The 13,628-nt window shown below is 34.7% G+C and overlaps 1 protein-coding gene across 1 annotated transcript; it reads left to right on the forward strand.

The window, feature by feature from the left end:
- The first annotated feature begins 3,526 nt into the window (after positions 1 to 3,526).
- LOC133877599 (protein LIGHT-DEPENDENT SHORT HYPOCOTYLS 5) lies at positions 3,527 to 4,750 on the forward strand. Its single transcript, XM_062315971.1, has one exon. It carries the CDS (start codon positions 3,943 to 3,945, stop codon positions 4,603 to 4,605), a length of 663 nt encoding a protein of 220 aa, XP_062171955.1. The 5' UTR covers positions 3,527 to 3,942; the 3' UTR covers positions 4,606 to 4,750.
- Positions 4,751 to 13,628: the final 8,878 nt, after the last annotated feature.

Raw genomic sequence — 13,628 nt, forward strand, 5'->3', positions numbered from 1 at the left:
CTGTTAATAATTCGGTAACCGGTTTATATATATATATACACACACACACACACTAAAATAATTATATTTATTGTAGATGAGCCTCAAACTCAACCTTTAAATTCAAGGAATGAATCATCTTAAGTAGTTTAATATGAAGGTTTGGTGTTTTTTTGATTTGTCATCATATTTTAATTACAATACAATTGTCATTATATTTTATAATATTTATTTGTTTGATTTTCTTTACAATCATTTTATTTAATCCTTGAATTTGATTGTGAACTATAAAATGAATGAATGATGAATAGTAAATGAAATTATGCATGTCCAATAGTATTTACTATTTAGCATTGAATATTGAAGGGTTGGATATTGGATTAAAAAAAAACTAAAAAAGATAACAATGTATGAAAACCAGTTACCCGGTTAATAACCGGTTTTTAATTTATAATTGCAGTTGGTAATAATTGGATACTCCGGTTGCGGCTACGGTTATGAGGTTACGGTTGCGATTATAAGGAAATAACCACAACAACAACCGGTTGTATACCCCTACTTGCATTGATCATGCTAGTTGGATTCAGCTTGGATCAAGTTTTAGTTTGAACTAAATTTTTTGAGATTGAGATACATGTTTCGTGTCTCCTGTTACGAGACACATATTCTAATTTCAACTAGTCTAACCAGACCAAACTCATGTTTTTTTTTTTAATTGCTATTAAAATCTCTCTCAAAATCTTTCATTATAATTGCTATTAAAATATGTGAGTGGATTTTTTTAAAAAAGATTTCTTGATTACTTTTTAAGATCTCTTGATTACTTTTAGATATTCCTGCTTGGATACGATTAACTTCGAATAACATTTTTCACTTATAAACACTAAAATGTATTTTTTTTTCCTCTCTCTTACCATATTTAATTTTAAATCCAAATTAAATTATATCAATATATACCAGAGAAATTTTAAGCCTATGAAGTTTATTCGCAGGGGCGTAGCTAGGTAGAGCTTTAGGGGGTCCATGGCCCCCCAAGCCTCTAACTTTTTTTCAAAAAAAAAAAAAAAAAGAGTAAATTTTTTTGTTTTTTTTTTGGGCACCCACAAATTTTTTTTTTCCCAAAGTCTAAAAGCTGGCTTCACCCTTGTTAAATTATTCGAGTCCAATCACATGCCTATATCGGGAAAATTGTTTATTCTCTTAATTAATTTTATCATTTCTCTTTATTAAAATTCACTAATCAAATCCAAAATCTTGCCTTCTAATTGCCCTTAATGTATCTAGCTCCTAATTTCTTATTCATCATGTGTCCAATAGAACAAAACCATTTTTTTAGCAGAGTTTCCATTTCTTAGTACACGTGCACCGGCCTGAAAACAGACCGGTAACCTCAAGCATCAACAAAACTCTAGCATAATTCTATCAACTTTTTTATCAGCACTCGTACCGATGCATTTGTTTTTTCTTATCCTAGGAGTAGGGAGTGTTTAGTTATTTTTTAAATCACGTAGAACTATTTGTCAAAACCTCAAATTACATGGACCAATATAACAATTTTTTTATTTTTTATTTTAAAAATATTATTAATTTTAAATGTTTAGCTAAAGCCTTTAAGAAATAATTTTGAAATCTTTTAATTTTTGTTTTTTTGTCTTGCACTATCAATCTCGTCAAAAGAAAGGTCAAAGCTGGTCCCGTGATCATCGAATTAAGCCAATTTGTTCGACCTTCTCTTTTGATTTCAACCAGATGAAAACTAGTTCTCTTTCCCATTTTCTTGTTGAAGATCTTGTTAATTAATGACATTCACAACGGCCATTGTACTCAAAGGGCGGTTCCCCAAAGGTAGGCCATTAAATCACTATTTATTAAGATTTGAAATACGGTTGTTGTGATAGTACATTAAATTATTATTTATTTAAAAAATTTAAATTAATATAAAATAATGAATTAATCATTTAATTAATATTATAGTAATATAATGGGGTTTAGCTTTATTAGTTTAAATTTTTGGATTAAATAGTATTTTAATATATATATATATATATATAATTATTGTATTACGGTCTCATTAAAAGACTTTCAAATATATTTATCTCCTACTCTTATATTGGGACCGGATAGGAACTAATGTTAAATGCAAGAGAAATGATCCCTACACTCATTTCTCACAACAGCCCCACAACAAGCTGACGTGGCTGGTAATATTTTATTAATTTTTTATAAAAAAAAAATGAAAACAAAACAAAAAAATAATAAAATATTATCAGCCACGTCAGCTTGTTGTGGGGCTGTTGTAAGAAATGAGTGTAGGGATCATTTCTCTAAATGCAATATATATGTTACGGAGAGAATCGGTTAGGAAATTTACCAAGAACACATCAATATATATATATATATATATATATATATATATATATATATATATATATATATGTTCGGACATCACACCAGCTTAAAAGCTTAAGTTAATGGGTTTGAATCTGATCATATATATTAACCACTCACACTTTTTGTTTTTTTTTTTTTTACAACAATCACGTGCACTCATATTAGTATATATGATGAATTTTTATAAGGTTGTTGATTTGTTGTTTCCCATAGTAAAATAGACTTAAGAAACACATAACTTACATTAACATGCATGTGACACTATATAAAAACATTCGTTCAAAGAAAAATATAGTTGATGTGGTAATGAACTCACATATGTGGTCCATGTGGAAGAGATTGTTAGAATACAAATAATTAAATCTCACATTAAAAGATATAATATATGTGAGTGATTAATATAATACAATTAGATTCAAATCCAATAACTTAAATTTTTGTGTTAAATAGTGTTATAATATATTATTTATGTTTCTTTACAAAGATTTCCCAACAAAAAATCTATGAGCTTAAGTAGAAGATTTTATTTATTTATTTTTGTTAATTCACATTAAAAATACTATTTAATAGACGGTCGTATAAATAGAATTACATATGGTTAAAATTAACTTTTGATAATTTTTACAAGTTTTTACTAATAATAAATTAATTTTTATTAACACTTTATTTCAATTATAAAATAGTAATATCCAGGTCTAGTAATATTCCCCTTTGTTAAATGAACCAAACATCAAACATGTAAAATAAATTTTTTTCGTGAAAAGTATAGCGTCCGAACAAACCAACCTTGGATAAGATGACCTTGAAGCGTTTGACTTCAGCAGGACTGAAATGCCACCGGATCCACGGCCAGTGTTTACGCCCACGCTCCGCTACGGGTGCGGCAAACCACGCACCCAGATACTCCCTCACTAGTGGGTACCATGCAGTTGAAAAACAACAGTGGCCCTCAGGCGCTCTTAACCGCGAGTGAAATTATTATATATTGAAGAGAGTGGAGAGCTCCCCCGGGGGTGAATAGTAACCATGTCATGTCCAATGGGGCCACCACGTGTGTTGCGAATTCTTCCACCATTCCCTCTCCCTCTCTCTCTATCTCTCTAATAGTTTCTTTCTTTATTACACAGATTAGTCTCTTTTTTTCTCTCTTTAAAGCTCTCTCCTTTTTTTTTTTTTTTTCTCTCTCTCACTCTCTCTCTAAGCGAGAGGAGGGAGTCTCATTCGTATTTCATTCATTCATCCATACTTTTTTACGTCCCATCATCAAGCTCTCTCTCTCTCTCTCTCTCTCGCTCTCTCTCTCTTTCTCATGAAAGAAGCAACACGAAAAGAAACTCTTTCCCGTGAAAAGATCCAAGGAGCAGCCCCTTCAAAATCTTGATATCATCCAGGATCAAACACCCAAAAGGATCAGTGAGAGAGTGATGGTCTTTGTGTTAGAGAGAGAGGGAAACCCCATCTACTGCAGAAATTGAGGTTTCTAGCAATATTACAGAAGAGACAAAAGGCATTCCCAGGTGTTGAAAATAGGTAAATTTGGTAACCGATCAAGCTCAGACCCAGTTATTGATCATGGATTCAGCTTCAGGTGCCGGTGCATCCGACCCGAATAGCGGAGGAGAGGGTCCGTCGGCAACAGGCTCAGCCGCAGCTGAGGGCTCCTCGCCTGCGCCGCCGAGCCGCTACGAGTCGCAGAAGCGGCGAGACTGGAATACCTTCTTACAGTACCTGAAGAACCACAAGCCGCCGTTAACTCTAGCCCGGTGCAGTGGCGCGCACGTGATCGAGTTCTTGAAGTACTTGGACCAATTCGGGAAGACCAAGGTCCATAACACGGGGTGTCCTTATTTCGGGCACCCAAACCCTCCAGCCCCATGTGCTTGTCCTTTAAAGCAAGCTTGGGGGAGCCTGGACGCACTGATCGGACGTCTGAGAGCGGCCTACGAGGAGAACGGTGGACGCCCGGAGTCGAACCCGTTCGGAGCCAAGGCGGTCAGGATTTACTTGAGGGAGGTTAGGGAAGGGCAGGCCAAAGCCAGAGGGATTCCTTATGAGAAGAAGAAGCGAAAAAGGCCCACTGCCTCGGCGGATACGGTGGTGGCTTCGCCGGCAGAGAATGTGTCTGTGGCGTCGCTGAGTCAAGTAGGTGATGCTTCTGGTGTTGGTGAGGGAAATGGTAGTGCTGCTCAAACAGCTACTACCTCCACTACTACTACTACTACTTCCACCGTATAGTTCTACCAATTTTATTTCCCTTTTTCTCTAGAAACTTCTTTTAAAATTTTCATATCTGTTTTTAACGTTTAATTGTGATTATTATGAGGTTATATATATCTCTGCCGATTCTCTTATAAATTGAGAAATCTATTTTCTCTTTTCATCCCTTGGAAATAGTATATATATATATATTCTTCTCCTTCTGCAATAGATCGACCAGTATGGCACTCATGATTCCTTGTTAAGCCATCGATATCATTTACAAGAAGCTCACATACACATACAGTGATACAGTAGCAAGCAAAGGAGTAATCAAAATTTTAATATTTCACCAAAAAAAAAACCAGCATTTATTATATCATTCAGTACTGTTCAGCTCCCTTTTTTTCTTCCTCTTGACCTGGTAATTTATAAGCTCCAATCAGAAGAAGACCGCACAGTATAAAATTAATTATTATAAGTTAGAAAACTCTAGATAAATAAAACTTTATTATTATATATCTCTTTCCATTAGATATCAGCACTCACACGACGTTGTAGATCAGATTATAATTGACCTCTATACAGGCCAATAAGCCACCTCTTCTCTTTTCCCTTCTTTCTTATTGTCTTCTTTTCATTTATTTTGTTTTTCCATTGCTTGTGTGGTTTCTCTACTTTCTAGTACACCAACTCAAGAGCTAGCGTGGCCTCCTAAACCTTAAAGTTCCCAGTAACTGTTCATCTGGTCCCCGGCTTCTTGATCTGCTGCGCTGCTGGGCTCAATCTCTGTTCTGATGCACACGTGCGCATCTGATTTTACCCATTTTTTTGGGCTTTCTGTTTCAGGTGCTCCCTAGCTCCCTTTATGTATTTGATCTTAGATTTGTTCTCAGATTTGGGGCTCTTGGTATTTGGATTGGGATCTTCCTCTCTCGTAGTACTACTCCCTATGATAACAACATTTCTTTCTGGGATAACAAGTTAACAACTACTACAAAAAGAACAAAAAGATATAGGCTACGAGCATCGATCAATGAAAAGAAAAACTATTCCCCTCTTCATTGCTGCTCTTTTTTTATTAAGTAAACCACCACCTCAGTATGAAAACGACTGACAGCCAACCCTTGCAATTCCATTCTATATATTGTGTATCTTAATCTTATTATATCTGCAACTATATAATATATTCAACTTTTGTTATGATAACGCAGACCCACCAGACACTCCAAAACAAAACCCCATTTCTGGATTTCAATTTTTGCCCTACTCATGATTGTCATAGTTTATTGCCCTACCCCTAGCTACTATGCTCATGATGTGTGCTAAAGCAATTTTCAGTATTATGTTTTTGTTTGGTTCTTCTTCTTTTTTTCTAGTTCTTTATAAATAAAAGTCGTCCTTTTATATTTTGCAGGAACTTTCCTCTCTCTTTCTGACTTTTTTATGTTTCCCATTTATCCATTTAATTAGTCCCTTAAAAGGTCGAAAAGAAAGATGGTTAAATTCCCTTCTCTGTCTTCTGGGAAAAGAGGATAAAAACTTGCATAGAAAAGGAGAAACAATAGATAACAAAATATCAAAGGAGAAACAAAAAAAAAAAAGAAGCTATTCATTAATCTCTTTTTTGTTTGTTCATCTTTGTACCCTGCATGCTACAGTGCGTGGGGCAGGGAATTCTGAGCGGAGTTAAAGAGCAGAAAGGAGTAATGTCACAAGAGAGATCGTGCAAAGAGTAGGCTTCTTTAACATCTTGGCTCTTTTGTCGTGACATTAGAGCATTCATATCATAGTCCTGATTTAGGCGATGGTAGGTAAAGAGAGAGATTGAAATGGTTTGGCTTGGAGTGGGGTTTTCTAAAGCACCTGCCCTGAGTGGTCTTGTCCAATGCAACTGGGGGCAGTGATATTATTGACGTTTGGTTTGAAAGGAATATATGCTTAATTTATTTACCCTTCTCATTTGGCTTCCAAAGAAACATGAACCCAAATGCCCTTGTTCATAGGCAGAAGAAATATACGGCCTGTACACGTGGGAATATGTCCTCCATCTTACCATTTTGCACTATTAGAGCATTAATAACAGTTATTCAATTATTTTTTTTAAATTTAAAAAATAAAATTATTATTTTTCTATTATAAAAAAATACTTCACAATAGATTCTCTTATATTTCCTTATATCAATTAAATATTCTTTTCTTTTTTTTTCATACTTTTTATTTTTTTATTAATTTCTTTTCTTCTCTCTCTTGCTCTCTTGTCTTCTTCATCACACTCCACATACAACCAATCTCTTCGGTTTCTTCATCTGAATCCAAGATGCAGAAAACTCGATTCGAATCTCTGATTCGTCGTCTGACGAAGAGGACGATTGCCACAACCTAATCCCATAGAACGACGACGTCAAGCACCAACTCCTCTCCCCCCATTGCTCTGCTTCCACATCGACGATCTCCACTCCACAATAAGTCGCCATTTTGCCTCCGTCCACTTCAACAAGAGTTACCTCCTTGCCGTCCTCCTCCCCGTCCTCATCCTCATCCTCTACTTCTCCACCGACATCCACAGCCTCTTTCCCTCCCACCTCCAATTTGATTGCATGCGCGAGTCTGAACTGTGCGCTCTCTATTTGCTACGACAACAACAATTGGGGCTTTTCATGTTATGGAAAACGTCCCAATTGGGCACCTACAACAATTCCTTCATTTTGTCGATCGCATTGCTCGACGATGTTAAATTCGCCGTGCTCAAGCAAATTTCCTTAAACAAACAGATTCAGCAAGTTCTCTTCTCGTCCCACCGGACCAGGAACGATTCCGTGTACAAGTCCGAAGCCGATTTTCAGGTACCTCCTCCACCATCCTCCTCGGGATCACCATCTTCCTCTACTTCTGGCGTCAGCAGAGCCGTGAATTCGCCAACGACAAGAGCAGTGCGTGCTTTTTGAACGTGTGAAGAGAGAGAGATTTTTTTAATTAAAATAAGGTATTGGGTAGCAACAATGCTACCTAATACATAAGGAAGCATTGTAGCTACCTAAGGAAAATATGTATATTTAGGGCATCTACTGTGGAAGATTCTTTGTAGTTTTTTCTGAAATTTTCCTTATATTTAAATAAGGGAACCATTATAGAGCATCTATGCTAGTGCTCTTATATGGACGAAAAATGCTGGGTATACACTTTTATACATTTTTTGTCATGCTCTTATATGTATTTTTATTTTTTAAGCAAATAAAATAGATTCTAACATATAAGAATAGGACAAAGGGTGTACCAGAGTATACACTCCACCATTTCTGTTACACGGGATCTAAATCTTTCTTAATAAATAATGTAGTACAACGAATAATCTCATTGCATCAGGATTGTCTTCTATATCATGTAGACATTAATATAACATGTATGGATGGTATTTAATCCTTGGAAACAGATCTTGTTCTTTTTTTTTTATTGACAATTTTACCCTTTGTAAGACAAGGGACTGGCTCCTCTCCATTTCAAGTGAAATAGAGATAATCATATTCCTTAATCCTTCATAATAGAAGATTGTACAATGAACAATCTTATTGCACGAGATCTAAATCCTTCCTAATAAATAGCTCTTTGTGTGTGGAAGACTACTTCTTTGGCATCCACCCTTAGCTTTATCTCGAGGTTGAATACGAATAAGATTGTCTTCTATATCATGTAGACATTAATAGAACATGTATGGATGACAGCAAATATAAAAGAGCTATTGTACAATCTATCTATCTGAGCATAAAGATGGACTGTCCGGGATCTATTTATGCAAGTAAATAGCAAATTACTAGAAATCTGAATAAGAATAAACACTGTCTGTAGTTGACACGTGGGGTTGTTCCTTTTGCAATTTCTGTACAGGAGTTATAGGCATGTGTTTTGAAAAAAATATTTTCTTTCAAATTGTCTGACCATTAAATGGGTACTACAGAAATAAAATGGAAGAAAATCCTTTGTCCCGTGCTTTGATGGAAGCTGGGAGAGTTGAAGTAAATGTTGGGTATTTATTGAGACTGAATTTATGAGGGAACAATGAAGTGATGTGTTTGGAAACTTTGTTGGGACTAGATGGTTCAAAACAATTCCCAAAAAGGGCACAAAACAAAAAAGGTTGGTTGATAATTTATGGACCGAAAATGTCCGTAAAATGTTACAAGTTCTTGTGTGAACTATATTAATCGAATGATTATTTGTTTCAGTTTTGTAGCCATCATTTTTTTTTTTTAATTTTAATTTTTTTTTACTATTTAGTAAAATGCTATACACCATACTTTTATCCTATTTTACTAACGTGCTACTGCAGTTATTTGTGAAAAAAAAAAAAATCAAAGCCAAATTGTTTGCGACACATTAACAAAATAAGATAAAAAAATGTAGTATATAACATTACTTTTTATCTTTATAAATATAATAATATTTATTGCACAACTCTTACATAACTTTTGCACAACTTTAACTACTTTCTGTTATGATCAACCATTGAATTTGTTTTCCTACGTGTGAGCCCATATGTTATACACCACGCTTTTATCATTTTTAATTTGTTGATATAACACTATAAATCGGCAATTTGATCGCCCTTGTTTAAAAAAGAATGCTGCTTTGGCAGTAACACATTAGTAAAACGGAATAAAAGCATGATGTATAGCATTACTTATTTTCTTTAGAAAAATGCTACACAACACACTTTTATCTCACTTTTATTATATATTCGTCCTTAGAATATATAATTCTTACCGTCAAATAGCCCATAGAATTTTATTTAATTTTTACTGTCAAATAGCTGATCGAATGACTAATTTGCAATGCCACTTATTAGGAAGGCAAAGGCATATAGACCATATACAGTGAAGGCATCATAGGAAGTATTAAAGTAACTATTTATTCGGTCATATAAATCGTAAAAGTGATTTCTCATAAATATTTGTTTAATTTTTTTAAAATTTTAATAAATAATTGTAGACGATCCTAGTTTAATTTTCACCCAGCTGCTACTAAAGCTCAAAGATTATTAGCTGATGATTAAACGTGCAAGTGTGATTGTCTACTCAGCAATGATAATGCACTCATAATCTGCATTTCCCAAGTCAAATCGGAGGATTAGCGTGGGCATTGAGAAATGATAGGTGATGGAGAAACACGTGGGGAGCTTCCATAGGCCTGCAGAGAATGCCCCAATAATTGTATACCACTGCTGTCATGCAGCAGCAGTGGCTTGACCCAGCAAAACTAGCCACTGAAACCATTGGCTGGGGTCGTGGAAAACAGAGAGATTCACGTAATAAATAAATGCAGCTGTACGAGCTGATTAGGAATAATCAACAGCACCAAAACTTTGATCCCTTAAACAAAGCACCAATGCTGTGAGATCACAATCATCGATGACGTCTCCTTCTAGAAGAGAATTTCCTCGTTTTGGTGTTGCGTGGTGGGTCGGCTTTATTTTTCGCTCCTCCATTTTATCACTATTTATAAATCCAACCTCCAAATGACGCTGCCGTAGACGTAACTCCCACGTGTTACTTTGGACGTACAACGTTTTTCTTCTTCTTTTTTTTTTTTTTTTTTTTTTTAACTGACAGATATTTTTAGAAAAGAGGTAACAACATTTTTTATATTTGGATCATGTCAAAATAAGAATATAAAATTATATAGATTAATTTTGATATAATCTATTTAATTAAATGGGTTAGATTCTTAAACATTAACATGCTAAATTTGTGTTGGGTTCATTTTGAATTGACGGACAGTGTAAAAAATTGTCAATCATAAATGTCACATGTCGGGTTTAGGTCTTATAGATGAATTAATATAAGACCATATTTAAGTTAACTATAATCTAACCCATTTAATTTAAGTGTGAGACTCTTCAATCTTGACCCTTTAATTTTATTTTGAATTGTAGGTCGTATCAAAAATTATCAGCAGTACCTTAGAACATATAAGTCAATTTTATTTTATTTTATTTTATTATTAGAATTAACATAGTGTGATTTTTTTTTTTTTTTTTATTAATTTTGAAGGAAAGATAAATGTGTCGGTTTACTTCATGTTATTAAGCAAAATTGCGTCCGTCGTTTTGTTGTTTGCGTGTGACGTTTGTGAAATGTGTAATGTAAAAAAAAATTATATATTATTTAACTTGGTATGAAATCATTGTAGAGGCTAGGGTGGCGGCTGGTCCACAATGTCGTAGTGCACAGGGTGCTTGTTATTATTAGAGATATTATAGATAGTATGATTATTTGAGACAGAATCCTAGAGAATTTGTCTCTTCTCCGCACTCACCTCTCCAATAGGTTAGGGTTTTCGAGCCTAATTGCTCATAATATTTCACCACTAAACTGCTCTCGTAATAGCTAGGCTTTTTCTTTACAATCAGGATGATATATATATATATAAGAGAACCCATTATGCTCCTCCACCACCATGGCTTTTTTCTTTTTGACTTTTTGGGTTTTTTTTTTTTTTAAAAAAAAAAATTTTAATTTTTTAATTTTTTTTTTTATATCTAGTTATTAATGTTAGGGTTAAATATGTTTTTTGCCCCTAAGTTTTGAAAACTTTATTTTTTAGTGCCTCAATTTCAATTCGCATCACAGATACCTTTGTTTTGAGAAAATATCAATTTAATAACTCAATCAAATTTTCCGTTAAAAAAATAACAGCCTGTCAGGTGTCAACCCCTGAGGGTTGACATGTGTTTTAGTATAAAATGATAATAATAATAATAATAATAATAATAATAATAATTAATTAAAAAAAATTAAAAACTTTCTAAAAAAAAATTGAAAAAAATAAAAAGAAAAATAAGAGGGGTGGCTCAGCCACCCTCTTGACCGGTCTGAGGGTGGTTCGACCACCCCATGGCAAAAAAAAAAAAAAAAAAAAATGGTTAAGGGTTTTGGCCCTTAGGGGTGGCCGAACCACTTCCGTGGCCCATAGGGGTGGTTCGGCCACCCCCAAGGGCCAAAACCCTTGACCATTTATTTTTTACCATGGGGTAGTTTGGCCACAGCAACCTCTGGTCGTCGGTGGTCCTCAGTGGAAGTTGGTGGTCGGTCCTCAACCTTTTTGCCGGAGCTGTGAGAGAGAGAGAGAGAGAGAGAGAGAGAGAGAGAAAGTCAGACCACGTACCTTCAAACGGCGGTGATGGCTTTATGTGACGGTCGGCGATACCTTGGTGGCTAAACTGAGAGAGCGAGAGAGAGAAAACAGTCGTGGATGTAGAGAGAACGCGAAGGGAGAGAGAAATTTTTTTTCAAATTTCACATTTAATGCGAAATGAACTACTATGAATTCACATTCAATGCAAAATGAAATGAAGTGAATTTCATACGGTTTCCAAACTGTCTGCATGTAAAGATATATTTATAGACGGTTTGGTAAAAACCGTCTATAAAATTTTAAACGGTTTTAATTAAACCATCTGGAAATAATATTGACAGACGGTTTCGAAAAAAAACCATCTAGAAATGAAAATTTTCAGACAGTTTAGTTAAAATCATCTAGAATTTTATGGACAGTTTAATCAAACTGTCCATAATAAATTTTTTACAGACGGTTTCAAAAAAATCGTCTGCAAATTTTATTTTCTAGACGGTTTTTAAAACCGTCTAAAAAAAAGGGTCCATAAATGCCTCTCTCTCTCTCTCTTTTTTTTTTTTTGTAGTGCTTTGTCTTTAAAAAAAAAAAAAAAGAACATGGACAGCTGTTTAATTAGTAACTGGCATAGTAAATGTCCATGGAGTATAGGTCCGTTTGTCAAAAGTTGTAATAAAAGTTATACACTACTCCTAACAGAACTCTTATTTCATAGTTTTAAGAAAAATGCTTGTTACACAACAGATTGTGCACAACAAGTGCACAACCTGTTGTGTAAGTAACAAAGCTCAAACTTTTAATGAATGTACTAGGTTTTTTTTAAAAATAAAAAATAAAAAATAAATGAAAGTATTCCTAAAATAAAGACCATTGGTTTGGACCCAATTAAAAGGCAATTAAGACCGAGATGGCATCATAAATAATTTTCTCAAAGGGCATGAGTTTGAGTTGGTAATTACTGGAGTACTCTAAATCAATTACATGGGCAAGGGGTCTGGCAGTCCAAACACTAACTAGGATTTGCAGAAAATCATGCAGTCGGTGGCCCTTGCCCCTTGGCCCTACAGTGATGGAAAAACTGGTAAAGCCAAAAGCCGAAGATAAGCGAAATTGTGCAAAGATATATGTATCATGTATGATCATGACGTCCCAGTGATATGGGTCCCAACTCCTTTGACAAACTGTAGTTTTAGTCGCCGACAAGATATCTGGAGCCTAGATTTCTGCAGACGGTGCGTCGTGGATGCTCTTCCCATTCCGCTCATCACTCTCTCGGACTTTGATTCTCCACCGATATAACCTAGCTACCTTCATTTTCCCATAGACCTTTCCTACCTATATGCTCTAGCTATCTCCTATTGCTTTTGTTTTGCTAGCTAGCTGTTTAACTTTGACCCACACAAAATATATGGTGGTAGCTGCTAGCTAGCTATCCAGGTAAGACATAGTACACGTACAATAACGCATTCAACTGGGATTCTCTCTGCCCAAATCTTAGGCTTAGGGAGTCTTTGAATTTGAACACAGAATGAGGGAAGGGAAGAAATTTGTAAGTGTTTTGAAGTTTCTGTGGGGTATGTAGGCTCTACATATGTACGGACTGCCTAGGAACTTCTTTTGTTATTATTCGGTCAAATTTTCAAAGTTGGTACACGTTAAGACTGACAATTTATTATATGACTATAAAACTCTACACGAATCCAACACAAATTTATGCCTAAAAACCTTTGGCCAGACACTTCAAGACCCAAGACCTCCTTTCTTACTTTTTGCTCAAATTTTTTGAGACGCCGGTGCATAAGGCTAGTTATATATGACTCATAATTTTGATATGTATGACTTATAAACTTAATATGAAATTTGAGAGTTAAGCCAACGAGGTATAATTCATTTAATTAAATAGATTAGATTATGATTAAAATTAATATATTATA

Source organism: Alnus glutinosa, chromosome 9, assembly GCF_958979055.1.
Source record: "Alnus glutinosa chromosome 9, dhAlnGlut1.1, whole genome shotgun sequence".
Taxonomy (NCBI): Eukaryota; Viridiplantae; Streptophyta; class Magnoliopsida; order Fagales; family Betulaceae; genus Alnus; species Alnus glutinosa.